The 18,797-nt window shown below is 38.6% G+C and overlaps 1 protein-coding gene across 1 annotated transcript; it reads right to left on the reverse strand.

Moving 5' to 3' along the window:
- Window positions 1-6,466: 6,466 nt before the first annotated feature.
- On the reverse strand, window positions 6,467-15,181 carry ccnd1 (cyclin D1). Its single transcript, XM_088081162.1, has 5 exons — window positions 14,701-15,181; window positions 13,219-13,434; window positions 11,552-11,711; window positions 10,860-11,008; window positions 6,467-9,984 (listed from the first exon to the last, which is right to left on the reverse strand). The coding sequence occupies exons 1-5, from the start codon at window positions 14,896-14,898 to the stop codon at window positions 9,829-9,831; spliced, it is 879 nt and encodes a 292-aa protein (XP_087937288.1). The 5' UTR covers window positions 14,899-15,181; the 3' UTR covers window positions 6,467-9,828.
- Between the last annotated feature and the right edge of the window lie 3,616 nt (window positions 15,182-18,797).

Genomic DNA, 18,797 nt, shown 5'->3' on the forward strand with positions numbered 1-18,797 from the left:
CAGCAGCGATGTAAAGTGTCATTCGATAAAAGATATGGAATATGTGAGCAAAACAGCAGCAAAGGATGAACACGGTGAATCTGCGTCCTTCACAGACGTGCAGTGATCAAAGTGCGGCGGCTCGGCGGAGCTCCTCCTCCTCTCCCTCCTGCAGGACGGATCCTGGAAGTACTTCCCTCTGTGTTTGATGTGGTGCGCTCAGTAATGTCTCTCCCTGCTCTCAGACCACAAACACTTACCTGCGACAGGACCAGAATAGTTTATCGCATGTCAAATAAGTGTGAGTTGGTTCAGCGAGGAGCCGCCGGCTTTTCTGTTTCAGGTCAAACCGCAGTGTTAACACGCAAACCCACCACCCAGAGTCCGCCTCCAAAACTGAGTTTACTTTGAGGTGAATCCTCCAGAAACTGTTTAGGGCCTCCAACACAACATGAATAATGCAGATTTATTTGAGCTGCTCCTGGAAGCAATCATTCCAACATGGATCTCATTTTCATCAGTTTGTCCATCGATTCGTTCAGCTGGGTTTGAAGTCCTGAACCCAGAATAGCTGCATGTCACATCTTCCAGTTATAACTTTATAAAAGGATATTTCAACAGGAGTGAAAGATTCACTGAGATTAAAAATATCTCTTTCAAGAGTGTTCTCACCAAACAGACAGCAGCTCGAACACAAAAACATTCTTCAATCATTCACAAAATGTACAGCCGGATGTGCCTAATTTCAAGTTATTTAACATTTTAGAAGCATCACTGAGACTTTGAGTCTGCAGCTGATTTTAGGCAAAGTAAGCTGCGTACTTTAAAGCCCTTTTTCCCTGATCTGGACAGACTTTAGGGTCAGTTAGCAAAAATGAGTTCCAGGAGCAGAAACCTGAGGCGGGTTTCCATCACAGATTTGCCCAAAACTTGGGCAATATTTTCAAAATGCTGATAAAATACACTTGCAAGATGACTGCGTTTCCACTGAGTGATGTTCTGCGACGTCTCCTCTGTTGATAATATTCAGTTACCATGGTGATGGATGTTTCAAACATTAGCAGCTTTATTTCTGTTGCAGCCACCGCACTAGCCGTCATTTCTAATTAAATTTGATGTAGGTGTGTTATGTGAGCGATAATGGAAAGGCGAGCCCCTTATACGTGGGAGCGGCCACGTATGAGGGATTTCTGGGAGCTGATAGTCCACGATTTCACAGAGGAGTTGTGGATTCAAAACTTCCGAATGATCCGCTCAACTTTCTCAGAGTTATGTGATGCAGTAGAAACCCAAATGGACTAATAGAAATACCTCACTGAAGGTAATAAAGTAAATTACAATACTTTGATGCAAGCAATATACAATAGGGTCAGCAAGAAATGAAGTAGTATGTTAATGTCATTTGTGGGGCTAAATAACAGAAATGATTTATATTTTCACCATATTCACTCCATACAAAAATGTTTTACTCTAATAGGTTGACGTGGACTACATAGGAGTGTGTGTGTGTGTGTGTGTGTGTGTGTGTGTGTGTGTGTCTGTGTGTGTGTGTGTGTGTGTGTGTGTGTGTGTGTTAAAGACATCAAGTGAAAAGAAACAGATAGAGACACATGGACAGAAAAAAGGGAAAGTCTGGTGTAACACACAGCAGCCGGCCGTACATGTTACTTACAGGTCAGAGAGAGACTGCGTGTGTGAAAGGGGTTAGAGTGTATGTCGCTGTGGTGTGTGTGTGTGTGTGTGTGTGTCTGTGTGTGTGTGTGTGTGTGTGTGTCTGTGTGTGTGTGCTGAGGGTCTTTGTCTGCTGCTGGTTGAGCTGGCGCTGGCAGGCCTGTGGGAAAGGATTAGACTTTCACGCCTTTTCCTCCACACTGAAGCCCCATCAAAGACATTCCTTGCATAACAAATCAATGAGTACTGTCACACACACACACACACACACACACACACACACAGACACACACACACGGATACTCCTGTTAATCATTAGCCAAACAATAACTTTGAGGATTCAGACCCAACTTTCTTGTTCTCTCCTTTAATGTGGCACGAAGGAAATTAGCAGTTTACAAGCTGAAACATAAACATCATTTGTAGCCTTTTTTACTTTCAGTAGAATCATCTCCAGTTATCAGTGCAGATTTTGTCAATGAAATCATCTCCAAATATGTTTGACAACAACTTTTTTATTCATAGGACGAGACGACGAAGACAACACTTACAAACCAACAGTGGTTATATTAATATGTGATACTGTTGACAAAAAATGACGAAAATGTAGTGTAAACATACACTTTTCTAAAATATCCATTTTCTTTGACAAAAAGGAGAAGACAAAGTATTGGCAACTGTTTTTTTTCAATGCAGCAGTTTCAGTTCCTGCTTAATATTTGACTTTTCAAATGCAATATGATACCAATACTTTGTTACAATTTTAAAGATCTCGCTACTTATTATTTCTTAAAGCGTTGTGTGATTTTTCAAACACATCTTTTTTTGCACCATAATTTGCATATAACTGACATTATAATGTGGTGAGGCTGCAGTTATGTGACGAATGCACTCACGGCAGTAAAGAAGAAAGACGTATGAAGATGAAAGTCTTCAGTAGGAGGCAGGCTGGGATTGTTGATGTGTCAAACAGAAACAGGACTTTCACTCAGGAGATCAGTGTTCATGTCCTGTGTGAAACCAGATCAACTCTGACCTTTTTTAAGGGAGGTCGTCACTCTATTCACAACTTTACCTTAAATATGTCACATGACCAACATGTTTGTATTTCTTAGCCTAACCTACATAACTTTACATTAAGTATGTAGCGTGAATATGACCAACCGTGATTCTTTTCCTAAATCAAGCCTGTCTGTAGGTGTGCTCATTTTTTGGGTGTTAATTTGTTCTTAGATATCATATGCACCGTTGTATGAGGACGTATGGAAGTATTGATCCTGCTGGATCGATCCACCCGTCCTTCCTGCTCCCATCACACCAGGTCAACACCAGAAACACACTGAGTGCGCTTACATGCACAATATAAACCGATTTTTGACCTTCTTCCAAAAAAGACAATATTCCTATGAAACGGTTTACATGTCTAATGAAAATGAATATTTCACCAACACCAGCCAACAGCTGTGCATACTTCCATCAACATTCATCATGTCCGAATATGGAAAAGTAGAGCAGCTGGAGCCATCTAGTCATTTTGCTTCTTTGCATCAAAATAGGATTTTTTCTCTCAGTTTCCGGCTGGTGGTGGACTTGTTCGACTCTCTCTTTTCTTCCTTCACCTTACTGAAAAGGTCACCGTTGCAATATTTGAACATAATTACTTATTTTATTATTATATATATATTTGTGTGTTTCTCCTTCTGACCAGAAATGTGGGGTTTTCTTTTGCGTGTGTTTCTGCACCACAGCTCTGCAAACTGTCGGTGACTTGGTTTGTGTACAATGTTTCCATAACAACACACAGAGAAGAGGGTAATCGCACACGAGGCTGCGTGTCGTAAACTGCCGGAAAATATTCCCAAAATATCCAGCATGTTTCACATGTCTTAAACCAGAAAATGCTAAATTCATGAAACAGCCTCATTCAGAAATTTTAAACAGAATATTCTGTTTATGTGACCTGCATCAAAGTCAGAATATTGTCGTATTTGGAATAATTTGGCAATATTGGTGAGCATGTAACCATAGCCACAGTGAGCGCAGGGGGATTTGGAGTAACTTTATTTTTAAAGTTGACAGTGACTACACAGGGTTTGGGAGAAGGAAATGAGGAGATATTTGGGCTCATATTGGATGCATTTCCAAAATTGATCCCATCAGACCACTAAAGCGGGCACTTTTTTGCAAAGCTGCTTTCTTTATCATTTAACCTGTTTTTCATCACAAAATAATCAGATCTAATCTTCTGTGAAATGAGTTTGACCAAAATGAAAATGAAAAATATTGGTTTTGGCTCAGCTACACAGACTAAAATGTTCATTGTAATCTGATGACTAAATATCTGACTAGTGTCAACAGTTTTCATCAACTAAATCTAAAATAGTTACTTTTTTTGGACTAAAATAGAACTAAAATGTCTAGACTTTTAGTCAGCTGCACAGAATGAAAGTTTTAATACAACATGTCTGTTTTCGCTTCCATTTTTACAGATAAGGGTTGGTAACGATGCAGTTTAATCGGACACACCTGTCAGGTGGAAGACAATCACAGGAAAGAAGAAGTGCTCACTGACATGGATTTTAACAAATCTGTGACCAGAATTCAACAGAAATATATCTACTGTGTGCATGAAAAAAGTCTTAGAGCTTTCACTTAAATCTGTGAAAATGGGAGCGAAAATAAAAAAGTGTTGTGTTTAAATTTTGGTTTAGTGTAGATGCAGAAGATACATAAAGGTTATCAAAAGTTGCTTTTCTTGATCTTATATTTTTAGAAATTTTAGAACACTTTGTGTCCTTGCTTTCATTTTCTGTTGCTCTATTTCCTTTTTTTCTTTTCTCTGTCTTTAAAAGGACAAAAGTTTTTTTCCTTATAAAGGTTTTGTATTGTCTGTTGTTTTGTGTACACCCATTTGTAACGCTGTGTTAGTTTTATTTATTTATATCATGTTTTTCTCGTGTATGCATTTCTTTGTGCTGTTTGATGGCAGCGTTGGTTGTGTGGTGGTTCAAATTGTGATCCAGAAAGTCTTTGGCCGTGCTTTCAGTGGAAAAGTAAACTGTCATTAGATACAAAGATACTGAATTTCTGTTTGTCAAATTTTGGTCACAAGTTTTGAGGTAAACAGTCACACTGGATAATGTTAAATTCTTTGTGGCGTCTGTGATTAAACTGTGCATTTCTGCAGCGTCAGTCATGTGAAATGCTGCACATTTTGGGCGCTGCCTTTTATTGTGACCATCAGGCACACCTGCGAGGTAACGATGCAGTTTAATCAGACACATCTGTCAGGTGGAAGACAATCACAGAAAAGCAGAAGTGCTCACTGACATGGATTCTAATTTGTGACCAAAATTTGAGGGAAATAAGTCTTTTCAGTGCATAAAAAAATCTTGGGGATCTTTAAATTAAACCTGTGAAAAATGGGCTAAAACAGAACATAGAAAATTACTTTAAAATTAGTAAAAAAAAATTAAAAAATGAAATATCAAAGGAAAGTTACCCCCCACCCCCCAAGGAAATGACCTTAAATGTGCTTAAAATGATTGTATTTTCATCACACAATTTACATATATAGTTATATATTATATAGCTTTGCCCTGGGTTATATCTTTTTTTCCCCTTGACATTTTCTCTACCCTTAAAAAAAAGTTGCTTATTCTTTTTTTCCATGCTTTTTCAGGGTTCAAAGGTGTAAAATACCTGTGAAAAGCGTCTGAGAGCAGCACAAAAAAGTGACGTTGCTTCAGGTTTTAAAGGGTTAAAGACCTTTACACCATAATTTGATGCAGAAAAAGCACACATTTTTTAAATCTCAGTTTTCTGCAGTTTAACGGGAAACTTCAGTTGCCTTTAATTGTGTCTTAAATGTTTTTAGGAGGATGGAAAGCCAAAACAGTGAAATGCATTTTCAAATGCATGTGCAGTGCGTTAAGTATCTGCTCGCATTATTATGTGAGAACTTCTCAAGAGTTGAGGAAGTCCAGTTTCAATGTGATTCATGTCGGAAACGGGAGAAAAAGAAACACGATGACGGTGCAGCTCTGATGCCGACGCAGCACTTTGTGTGTGCTCTCTTGTCTTTGGCAGAAGGAACAGATGGACACAGGAAGTTAAATAGTTCAGAGGTGAATATTTCTACTCAAGACGTCCATCTTCAAGTGACTGCAGGCCCAGAGAGAGAAATAATCAATAATGTGCATCAGAAGAGGAGGAAGTTTTGTCGACTGCTGGTGGGCTGCTGTTAAACTCAGCTGGACTCAAGTGTATGAGTGAATTTTTGTATATATTTTTTATGTATTGTATCTCCAGATTCTTGCTAACACTGAGCCCAACAGCAGGTCAACAGTTCCCATTTCTGCTGGATTTTTTAAAAAACCCACATGATGTGAGAAGCAGCTGGCTCCCAGAGAGATATTTTAACATGACACCTTACTAGTATCACCAGCCAACCTGTGAAATACATGAGTGTGTATTTACAAAAAAAAGGAAAAAAAAGAATAAATAGACTAAATAAATAAATAAATAAATGAACTAAACAGATAAATAAGTAAAAATGTAAAGTTAATTAGTATAACTCTACACTGCATTCAAGTCAATAGGTAAAAAAAAATCACAAATTATTTTTGTTTAGTTCACTTTGTTTTACACAATGTCCTAACTTTTTTAGAATCAGGGTTGTTTTAATGGAACTATACATTATTTTATTTATACCTGTGGTCTAAGATTTTCAGCTCATTTTCATCATCTGTGACACACAATTTTAATTTCCCTTCATTCAAATATCATCAGGAACAGACAGACAAGACTTCCAAACTCCATCTAATTCATGTTTTTATTGTGTAGTCGACACAAATAATGAATACACTGTTTTCTCCAGCTGCAGACAACAACTGGCATGAAGTAGACACAACTGTGTGAAATGATTTGTAACAAAAAACAGTCTATGGCTTACCGAGCACGACACTGAATCTATTTACAAACTCAAATCAACTCACTGACAGTTTGAAAAATCGGAGCAAAAAGCTTTTTTTACTTTTATAAATATAAAAGGGGGGGAAGGAAAGAAGGCCACTATGGGCCTAAAGGGGGGATAAAGTCTCTTTCACAGAGACAGCTTAACACTCAACAGAGTTATACATATCCCATTTTCTGTTATGGCACCAGTATCAAAGCATGCCCTGGACTGGCCAGTTTCCGTCGCGGATGCTTCATCTCGAGCAGGTTGAACAGAGCTGGTAGGCACTGAACCAACAAGTAGAATAGAATAAGAACTAAACAAACAAAAAAGACTAAAAATCAGAGATAGATCTTGACTGTCACATGAGGTATTGTGGATCAAAGCATTTTCTGTACATTGTCTCACTTTTCCTTGTTTTTTTTCTTTTTTTTGGAATAGTTCGGAAAATCATATTATAAACAAACAAACAAAAAAAAAGGATCACATAGAATCTACACAAATGAGGATGTCAATAACACGATTTTCTATGAGAAAATTCAAACCTAGAATGGCAGTATATTGACATTTATATGTATAAAAAAAACACCAAAAATGTAGCAGCAAACAACAGGAGAAAAGCATCGTTTTTAATCCATTTTTTCTTTTTTTTTCTTTTAAAACACGTAGATGGGATTCATTTTCTATAGCAGCGGAATAAAAGGAGTGTTTCTCTCCTACTCTCTATCCTTAATGTACAATCAGAAACCTAATGCACAGGGTTCCCACACAGTCTGACGGAGAGTTCAATACTTTTTTCCAGATTTTAAGAGAGAGAGAATCTGTCCATCATCTCGCCGTCCTGTGTAGGAGCCCTGACGTGAACTCTACAGCATTAAGACACCCCTCCCTGTTGAGCCTTCACCCTTTTTTGCCACTTATGCCGTCTTTTTCCAACCCTCGGTTCGCTTGCCGCTCACTTTTTTTCCCCCGGCAAGTCCCCAAAGACACGCAGCCCACGTCTTTCAGGTTTGTGCAAAATCATTTTCTCAACACTCCTTTTTTTTTAGCTTCATCCCCGTCCCAGAATCCATGAGCAGAATTGAACTGCGGTGGAGCGATGATGGAGGAGACGCTGTCTGGGCAGACGGGAGTTTTAGTTTTGCAAATATTTCGTCGGGGGTGGGGTGGGGGGGGGGCTGCTCTGGAGGCAGTGGAGCCGCTGTCAGTTTGCAAACTATTTAGAAAAATAAATATGTTTTATATTATAAAAATAAAGTATTATTTTCACTATAAAATAATACTTGTTTTTACGTTTACTTGTGGAACTTAAAGGGATAGTTCAGATTTTTGAAGTTGAGTTGCATCACTCAGTTTATTGCCTATAGTGGATGTCAGGTGGCGCGCCAACTGTTTGAAAAGGCAGAATTTTAGCCACTTAAAAAAGTCCCACCTAAAAAAAATTATCAGCATTTTAAGTGTATGCTGCATTTAGAGTATTTCCAGAGCTTTACCTTTCTGTCAGACAGAGATTTCCAATGAAAAAATAAAGCTGCTACATCACTCTCTTCAAAGCCAGACTCCATCGAGAAAAACGGTGATTTAACATCGCCGAACACTGGAGCTGCTGATCTACATTTGCCTAAAAAATGTTTTAGGCGAATATATTTTCCGTGTGTTGTTTTGTGATTTTGGCATTTAAAGGGGTTAATTCAGATTCACTGAAGTCGCACAATAACACAAACTAGCTGATCGATGCAGCTGCAGACCGGCAGCTCCTGTGTTCAGCGAGCTAAAATTACAGTTTTTTCAGAGGAGTTTGGTAGCTTTGACGAGGGGATCGATGGAGAACTGAAGGTGTTCACTGCTTCCCTGTGAAAACGGGCTGTCTGACAGAAAGATGGAGCGATGAAAATACTCCCAGTATTGCAAACACTTAGACTGATATTGATTTTTTTAGGTGTTTTTTTTAGGGATTAGGGAGCTTGCTGACTGACATCTATAAAACACTGACTATGGATAAGTTCCCAATAAACCCCCCAAAACCCCAAACTGTCCCTTTAAGCCTCTGGCTCTGCACTGAAACAATATTTCTTTAAGTGGAAGAGCAGCTTTGCCTTTTCGAAACATCTGCTGAACTAAAACTCGAAATCTGAGACGTCGAAGGCAGCGAGCGGCTCTGAGACTCACGACAGCGTCGAGCAGCATTCAGTCTTATTTTATAAAAAGTATCTCTGCCACACGGGTCAAATCTTTCGTCCCGTTGAGACGATCCAGATCCAGAACGGTCTGCACCTGCTGCTCTGCCTCTCCATCACCGACAGGCTCCTGCTCGTTCAATTTTTCATGTTTTACAAACTTAATCACTGTGATTTTTTCGACGACCAGCAGCGCTGACCAAAAGTGCTTTTTTTTCTTAAAAAAACAAAGTTGGAATGATTTAAACTACACAGAGAAAAGATACATAACAAGACTGTGGATCGCTCTGCGTGGCTGCGCATCGGTTTGCATCAAACGACGGCGAGCTGATAATCGAGGAATGAATCGCGCGAGCTTCGACGTCAGCGGTCCACAGTCAGAGCGTCTCACAGGACACTTGGTTTAAAAAAAAACAAAAAGCTTGGAAACAAAGAGGTATAAGACTAACTGATAAAGAGGTCTAAAATGATATATGATAAAGTGACTAAACATAAGCAAGCAGGGATATATGAATGTTTGCACTGCAACAAGACAAACACGGGACAGGAAGTCTACGATCAAATGAAAAAAGCCTCTTTAACAGATTTCAGGTGAAGACCTGAAGACAGACTACGAGGACCTACTGTACACGACACTTTGGGATGTTTTAGTAGGCGAGTCTGCGGTAATTTAAAGATTCCTAGTTTAATATTTGAGGGAATGACAAAAATAATCTACTAGAATGTCTGTTTTTGTGGCTTCAGCTCCAGCCCACGCTTCTTTTCTCTCTCGTACATTTCTGTAGTGTTCGTTTCTTTTCCCGAGATGGGAGGGGACACTGGCAGGAAATGTGGGGTTTGTTGCAGGGCGGCGGGGGAGGGCGCTCGGTCCCGTCTTGGCGGCCGTAGCGGACAGCGGGCGCGTCGGCCGTGATAGCAGCCCCACCAGGAAGAAGGAGGAGGAGGGGAGTTCAGACGACCCCCTCCCCAGCCCACCCATCACCGCCCTCTGTCGACAACTTTCCTCGATCATCAGGTCATCACGCGGCGCGGACGTCAGTCACCTCAGATGTTGATGTCTCGGACGTCTGTCGGGGTGCAGGACAGGTCCACGTCCTCGTCCACGCGTTTGGTTTCTGTCATGTTGCTGTGCTGCTGAGCCTGCCGCAGGCTGGACTCCAGCAGAGACTCGATCTGCTCCTGACACGACCGCAGGCAGTCCTGAAGGCAAGAACCAACACCGAGTCAACGCCAGGCCGCCGACACCAACAACAAATAATACAATTTAAAAAAACAAACATCGATACAGCATAGTGTCGCCATATTTTATTGCCGATATTGTATTGTTACTCAGATGCCTAATGTTGATTAATTAATTAATTTTTTTAAATTATAAAGCTAAACTTAATTTACCGTTTTGAAACTTGGAATGACATTACTTCTCTTGTGCTGCAATCAAACACATTTCACATCCATTTTAACATTTGAAACTTGAGCAAACTGGTTTAATTTCGTAACTTAATAACAATACTTAAAAAATGGGGGAACATTTCCAGGAAACCCCATTTATATTATTACCACTAGCAGTGCTAATTACTATTATTATTATTTCAAAAATATTGAAAAAAAAAGGTCCACCATTTCACCATTGTCAAGAAATTAGCAAAAGGTGAGAAAAAAATACCTAAAATTTTTTTAAAATTTTAAAAGGAGGCGAAGATCATTAGAAAACTGTCCAAAAAATGTGGGAAAATTCCAGATGACTGTATTTATTATGATAATTTCAAATTAAATCATGTTACAGAAAAAAAATCAACATTTAAAATAAATACTTTTTTCTTTTAAAAAAAATCATTTTATTATACCTTTTCTTTTTTAATATTTTTTTTCTAAATTTTGGGCCATGCCTTTTTGAGTTGCTCACTGCCTTCTCCTCATGTTTTTGAAAGAAATTAAACCATTTTGCTCAGCTTTCAAAGGGTTAAAAAAAACCGAGCAGCATTTATTAGCTCACTTAAACACGATGCGCAATCTTTGTAAATGTCCGCTAATTGAGACAATGAGATTCCGGAGCCGTTTTACGGTGTTTTACGTACCGGGTCGCTGCGAATGACCTGCGACAGGAAGTTGGTGAGGTTCTGTGAGGACAGGGAGGCGTCTTGGCTCTTCAGGTAGAGACCCTGAACAGCTGCAACCACGCTGCCCGCCGCCACCATGGACGGAGGACTGGCGATGAAGTTGACGTCTGTGAAAACGGAACAAGCACATGTCAAAAAACTGAATATCAGCAAAGTCTGAAAATGATAAATGCTTTCCTTTGAATGTATGGTCAGCGTCAGCTTTTAAATCACTTTTAAAAACCCGTGTTTGGCTCAAAAAAGTCTTTTTTTTTTATTTTTTATAGTTTTTCTTTAATGCCCTCAATTAAAAAAATAAAATTCAGGTCTTTTCCTTTTCACCTTTTACTAATTTCTTTCGATTTGTGGGACATTTCTTGCCACGGTGCTTACTACCTTTCCCCCCTTGATTTTGAAAGAAATCAAACAAATTTCCTCAGGTTTAAAGGGTTAATTAATAATGACAACATGGCAGCCATTACGAGAATAACAACACAGGAAACTAGTTATCCCAAAATGCATTTAGTGCTTTTTTATCTCCAGAAATTCCAACTGAAATTAAATGAACCCAGTCTGGAAACTTGTGACAGTTAGAACAGACAGTTAAACGTGCGGAAATAAACTGAAGGGGAATATTTTCTAACGACTCTGTTGTGACGTTTGGTCTGTACCTGTAGCGCAGAGAGCCACGAAGGTCTGTGCGTGTTTCCTGAGGATCTGCTTGGTGGACGGGTAGATCTTCAGCTTGGACAGGAAGTGCTCGATGAAGTCGTGAGGCGTGACCGAGGCCAGGTCCCATTTCAGCTTGTTGAGGACCAGCAGCTCCATTTGCTGTGGACGGAGCAGACCAGAGGCATTCAGTCACACCGGCCCAGCGAGAACATTTACTTCAACATCTGCTGTGACTTTTTGCTCCTCTGTCACTGAATCAGTTCTCAAATCTCTGGAAATTTAAAATGTATGTTTACATCTTTTATTTTTCTGATAACATCCTATTTCAAGTTTCTAGCTTTCTTTCTTTTTGTTTCCCTTTAGAGCTCAAAATACTGCAGATTTCAGCTCTCTCAAACATGTATTTTATGTGATTATAGGCCTATACCGGATGATGCATCACTTTTGTTGTTATTAACCCTTGAAAACTGGAAAAACATCACTTTTCTTGTGCTGTGTTCAAGTATTTTAACCTTTGAACTGTGAGTAAACTGGTGTGATTTCTTTAAAAAAAAAAAAGGCAACAAAAATCTAATAAATGTTCCACAATTTGCGACAAAGAAATAGATTTAGAAAATTAAACAAAATAGTGAAAACATCCAAAGAGCTTTATTTTTTTATTATTATAATATATTTAAAATAATTTTTTTCAAAATTACTCTAATTTTCAGGCACTTATTTCGTCATTTCCTTCTTAAATGTTTCAATTTTTACATTTTTCATCAGTTTTATTTTTACCCATTCTCAATCTATAGATATATTTTAAATACAATTCTACCACAGTTGTTAAAGCATTTCCCTTTTCTTTAAATTATCCACTTTAATTGTATTTAATTATTTTAAAAAAAATAATTTCCAGGAACTAATTTTTTGCCAATTTTTGGGTAAATTCTTCTGAAGTTGCTCAATGCCTTTTTCTCATCTTTTTGAAAGAAATCAAACCTATTTGTTCTTTTGTTAACATTGTTTTTCCAGCTATGTTTCCTTTGTAGTGATCAAAATACTCCAGATTTCAGCTTTTTCAAAAAGTATTTTGTTAAGTTCCTGTGCAATTACACTTGATGCACAATCAATGGATATACTTCTTCTTTTTTAAAATTTATTTCTTACTTAAATGTTTGTAAATAATAAATAAATATATTATTAGCATCCCAAATATGAGCTGTCTCCATTCTTGTGGAGGCACAGCACTTAAAAAAACAGCTGCACGTGCATTTAATATCACAGCGATCACAAAATCAAAGCGTGCACGCGTACTTCTTGGTGTTCTTTTGGCCTTTGCAGCAGCCTGCACCTCCGTCTAATGACCACTAGGTGTGGCTGTGACTCAGTGTGTTCTTGGCAGTCACAGAGACCATTCATGAAATCAGAGAGGCCTTCCAGTCACCATGGGAAAGTCACAGGCAGCCATTCAGACTCTGCTGCAGCACTGATACATTTATACTTTTATATTTGCTCCGACTAAAGAATTTATCTTTAGCATTTTGGGACAATATTGATATTTTCTGGCCCCGGTGACCCTGACAAACCAGCTGAACTCTCTTGTGTGTTCTGGTCATGTGCTCTGCAGTGCTGCTCATGAACTGTATGTGTTATGCAACATCCAATGTCTGCAGAACTCAATTACCAGCAGCTCTCCGGGCTGGACCGAGTTGTCCGTGTAGATACAGAGTTTCTCCGCCGTTAGGGGAACAGTCTCCTTCATCTTGGATGCTAGAAACATGCATGTGGCTCCCAGCAGCTGTAGTCTTGTTTTCCTGGTGGCCTCCACTGATAAAAATCTGTCCAAATAGTTCATAGCCAGCGGAAAAACCTCCTCCTCACATTTCTGTTCCTCGCAGACCTGGGAGGTGAGAGAAGCACTTTAAGAGGAGGTTGCTGCAAGAGAATGCTCCCCCATTCACTTCCATTGTTTGGATAATATATGTCTTATTCTGTGCACACACGTTTGCAATCAAAACACAGTCATGCAAAAACAAATTAAAAGAAATCAACCATTTATCAAAATATGTCACTCCAGTTTAGAGTTTAAATATTTCCAGTTGCATGTGAATTTATGTAAAATAGTGAGTCAAACTGGATATTTTAAGTCAAATTATGATAAAGGTTATTTATGTGGAGAAAGTGAGAGTTTTTCAGTAATAAAAAACAGTCGGGAATTAGTTTGCAGTCAGTTCTGACTGAGACACAAAGGTGGCGTCGATGCAAGTTTCTCTCTCCAATTTCAACTTCGTCATCTTTTCATAAAATATTTATAAATATTTAAAAATTATCAGCGCGCGCGCAATCATCACGTAAATGATCCTCATCGAACGCCTGATCGGATGAGGGTGAAATATGTCGAATTGTGACACGTATAGATTATTAAAAAAATAAATTTCCAAGAGTGGGTTCATTCAGTTGCGAGGCGGCGCTCCCCGATGCACGATTTCAGAAATTAATATAAAATATAAAACCGCACAGAATTCACACCAAAAGTTCATGTTAATGTCGAAAAACATCTAATCTACCAAATCCGACTGTTTAAATCCATTTTTTGCTTTTGCTCTTTTGCAAAATGTCCTTTTTTTCGGAGCGACCTTCACAAACAGAAGCGACTCACGCGAAGCAAAACAAACTTTTCCGATTTGTAGCAACCAAACGAGCCCAAACAGCCACTTTATAACAGCTTTATGACATAGACGCATTTCCCGTTTATCTAATCCGCATACTGTCATTGCTGCTGATTTTACAGATTTTTAATGATATTAAAATCCTTCTCATATACGACAACAAAGATGGCGCGTTATAGGCTACTGGCACGGGCCAGACTGCATACGTGTACATTGCTGTTATTTTGGAATATTTTCTCCATGTTATTACATTTCAACACCATGTGGAAAATATAAGGAAAGAATTAATCAATAAGAAAAAGATCTTCGTGGTGGAAAGTGGCAATATGTCCTGTTATAGCCGAAGGACCACCCAGCACTCACGAGGACACACTTTTCTTATGTAACAGTGAATTAACACACAGCTTTCACCTTAATTCTGCACGTTTTTAGAGGATTTAATTAAATATAAAGTAGCGACAGTTTAGCAACAAGTTCGCGGCGAGACTCAAAGTTACCTCCAGCATCCAGGTGGCAACTATTTTCCTCATTTTGGGCACAATTTCCTTCTGAACACACTTGAAGTAGTTTGGAGACGGTAGGTAGTTTTCCTCAGCCTTCAGCATGGTGTGCAGGACCCGGTCGTTGAGCAGGTTCACGTCCTGGTGGGCTCTCCGGATGGAGTCCACCTCGCAGCACAGCAGCTGGTCCTCCATAGTGGGCGACTTTTAAAAAAATATATTATCAGCACCGTCGGGTTTTAGATTATTTTTATTTTTTGTTTTAGTTCTAAAATGTCACAATGTATCAGGAGGAAGAGGCGACAGCAGACGCGAAGCTTCAAGTTTGCTTCTTTTCTGAATCACTTTTGTTGTCGCGGAGCCGCTGCTGCTGCGTGCTGCTGCTCCTCCGGTGTGCGCGAGCCCTCTGAAGCTCTGACCGCTTTCCTCCGCGAGACAAAAACCCCTGCCTCGCGCTCGCCAAACACACACAAAGTTTACCAGCGAGCGCGCGCTGAGGAGGAGGAGGAGGAGGTGGGTGCGCGCGATGACGTCAGCTGTTGTTAGGAGGGAGGGGTGGGGAAGGGGGGGGGGATCAAAGAGACAAGCAGTCTGCGAGGGAGCGCGCGAGGAAGGGATTCTATTATATACATATATATAAGGAAAGAGAGAGAGGGGAGGACTAACCTCCTCCTCCTTCCTCACCCGCCCCCTCCTCCTATAGCCGGGGAGCTGGTGAGGAAGAGGTGGGAGGTCCGGGGCTGAGTCTGGGGGTCGGCTGTCCCCCCGGTGGAGGCTTGGAGTCGGTAGGGGGCGATACCGGCTCAGCCCCTCTTCCTCCTCTGAGCAAACTGAACATGAGGTGAGCACATGGGACAATAGTGCAGTGTGAACACACACACACACACACACACACACACACTGGGCTGTGTTTATCTCCTTTTACTGCAAATAACACACGGGATAGGTGAGAATAAAGGTGTTATACCAGCCTGTACTACCTGTTCACAACATCTTATTGCCTACTCATTTACCTTCGTCTGAGCTTTGTACTTCAAATGTGAAATATTCTTTCAACTCTTAAATGTAAGCTTTATATTTAACATGTTATGCCTATTTTCTATTGTATGTATTCTTCTTGTTCTTCTTATTCGTGCATATATCAGTTGTACATTGTAGCATTACACACACATTTTATATTTATGACTTTAGTTTGACACATTGTAGTGTAGCATAAGACATTTTTTATCTTTACATACTTTAGCACCTTACACATGCTTATAATTTTAAGTATTCATATACTATGCTAACTATGTTTTAAAAAAATATATTATTGCTGTATTTCTGCTTTATATTTTTACATACTTTGGGCTTATTTACACTCTGTAATTTTCTATGCTTGGGATCAGAGTTGCTGTAACAAACTACAATTTTTACCCCACGGCGATCAATAAAGTATTTCTGATTCTAATTTAATACATTATTAACCCTGTGAAACCTGAACAAATTGGCCTAATTTCTTAGAAAAACATGGTAAGAGGGCAAACTTATGACCAAAAAATGACAAGAAATAAGTAAAAAAAGGAGAGAAAGTAAAAAAAAAACTCAAGAAAAACTGCTTAAAAATGTTAACTTTCTGCTACATTTTGTATTGTAGCCTACATTTCTCCAGCTTTTTTCTTTATTTTTTCCAAGTGTATTAATATTTTGAAATTTGTGTAGCATTTCTTCCCAAGTTGCTGATTGCCTTTTCCCCATATTTTCTGAAAGAAATTCGCTTTGGGTTGAGTGGTTTAAATTTTTGTGAAAAGGCATCTGAAAGCAACACAAGAAATTTCACTCCAAGTTGCCAAGAGTTAGAAAGGAAAGGAACATTTTTAGATAACTGTGTTTCTAATTAACATAACTATATATTTAAAAAGATAAGTATTTTTTACTTTCTCATTTGTTGTTTGTTTGTTTGTATGTTAACTTTCAGTTGATTTTCTTGTATTTTTTAAAATCAATTTACTCACAGTTTCTGGGTCAGTCCTTCTTAAGTGTTATGAAAGAAAATAGACCAGTTTGCTCAGGCTTGAAAGGGTGAAAAATAATTTCCTAAATCTACTAATTTCTTGCAATGTTTCTTGCCAAGTATCTTATTGCATTTTTTCACATTTATAATAAATAAATAAATAAATAAATTTGCTCATATATGTGTGAAAGGCGTCTGAATTTAGCACAAAAAAGTGATGTCAATCTGCATTTCCAAGTTAAAAAATGAAGAGTACATTACACTTGAAGAAAATTGAAGTATTTTTTGCACAAAATAAGTGACTGAAAGATCCAAATCCATTTTTTAAAATTTCTCTTCCATTTCTTTATTCGTCCATCTGTCCCCTCCTCCCTTCTTCTCTATTCTGTAGTAAGTCACCAAAACACTTTAGTGAAATGTGAGTATGAGTATAAGTGGAGGTTGACAGAAATATAAAACATCAAGTAAAGTACAGATACTCCCAAAAAATACTTAGGCTAAGTATTGTAACAAGTATTGTAATTACTTTGTTATTGACCAAATGAAAAAACGTACAGAATAAAAGAAGCTGAGTTGAACGTCATCGTCCATAACTTAAGCAAAAATTCACATTACTTAAAATCACAAGAAAAGCTGAAAAAGAGTGCTTATACTAAAGTTTAAAGACTTTTCCAACACACACACACACACACACACACACACACACACACACACACACACACACACACACACTCTTTCTCTCTCACACACACACAAGCGGGAGGAGACTGCAGTTGCACCAATGGGAGGAATTGCTGTTACTAGGCAGATGTCGGCGTAACTTTTTCATGTGGGGAAAAGTTCAGTGCACTGGAAAAAGTTAACATTGTTATTGATATCAAAGTCCTCAGACGTCACATAATCAATATCATCTATTGACAGCTTTATGTGCACATCCCTGCTGCTTTATTAAGACCTGAGGAGAGGACAGCAGGAGTGTTTTATATTCTGATTTTTACAACTTGACACAAAGTATATCTGTTAGACCCAGTCGACGTGTATTTAGGTGCTCAAGCTCAAAGCGGCATTTGTTGATTTTATTTTTATTTTTTGAAATTGTGCACATTTTAATCTAGTTTCAATATGAATTGGAGCTTTTCACATTCCTGGAATTCCTCTCTGGGCTATTGGGTGGACTACCGTAATGCCTGGAGAGAGTTACACCTCTGAGAGTCACATCAGAACATACCAACACTGTTGTTTTTGTTCAGGAATAAAGAAAAACCCAGTTGTGTTTAGCAAAAAAGTATAAAGTATATGATCCATGCATCTGTAACTGTGTCGCTGATTTTTGCAAACTTAAAAAAAAAAACAATAACTTTTTGTTTAACTTCACTTTATATTTAGAAAACTTTTTAATGTTTTGACTTTATTTTACGGAGGCAGGCGGCGGGTTGAGGCGACAAAATCCAAAATGTAAAGTTTGCACCAATATAAAGTTTATTTTTACGAATTTTACTGCTGAAGTGACAAGAGTACTGCCAACACATGAAGCTTTCTTGTGTTTTTTGAGTTACGTGTTTTTGTCTTTTAATATTTGTGTTAAAGTTCATTTATATGCTCATACATACAATATTTGCAATGTGTCTTTGTTGTGTGGATTTTTTTTTACAGCAGAATATCCCATCAATCTAAAAATATAGTTATATGTGAAACAATACAAATCTAATCAACCAAGCTTATTTTCACAATCATAACCCTTCTGATTGTCTAACACCCTTTAAAAAAATCTTCATCACTCAAGTTTTTGTATGAATGCATTTCATAATAAGCCACCAGGAAACTTTTTTGAATGACTGTCTCATTTTATTCAGTTTTCTTCTATAGGTCTGCTCTGATAATGTTTTGGGACACTAAATACACATCCTGAGCTCACAGAGAGTAAAAAAGAGCCAAATCAAACTGAACTCTGATCCGCTTCATTTCTCCTCATGTCTGACTTGTTTCTCAGTGGCATGTTCAGTCCTCCTCATGCACAGATAGAGAGGCTTTCTGTGGGGAAACAAAGGGAGCCGGAGCATGTGACTTTTGCAGTGAGGCTCTTCTAGCAGCTTTATGGTAA

Source organism: Plectropomus leopardus, chromosome 1 (genome assembly GCF_026936395.1).
Source record: "Plectropomus leopardus strain MGB_pleo_1.0 chromosome 1, ASM2693639v1, whole genome shotgun sequence".
NCBI classification, from domain to species: domain Eukaryota; kingdom Metazoa; phylum Chordata; class Actinopteri; order Perciformes; family Serranidae; genus Plectropomus; species Plectropomus leopardus.

What these genes read in the sequence shown, in the direction of transcription:
- ccnd1 (XM_088081162.1), bottom strand. Translation starts at nt 14,898, where the DNA reads ATGGAGGACCAGCTGCTGTGCTGCGAGGTGGACTCCATCCGGAGAGCC. An exon ending in TTGCCACCTGGATGCTGGAG is followed by an intron (nt 13,435 to 14,700) that starts GTAACTTTGAGT and finishes CTCACCTCCCAG; the next exon opens with GTCTGCGAGGAACAGAAATG. An exon ending in CGTGGCTCTCTGCGCTACAG is followed by an intron (nt 11,009 to 11,551) that starts GTACAGACCAAA and finishes CCGTTTTCACAG; the next exon opens with ACGTCAACTTCATCGCCAGT.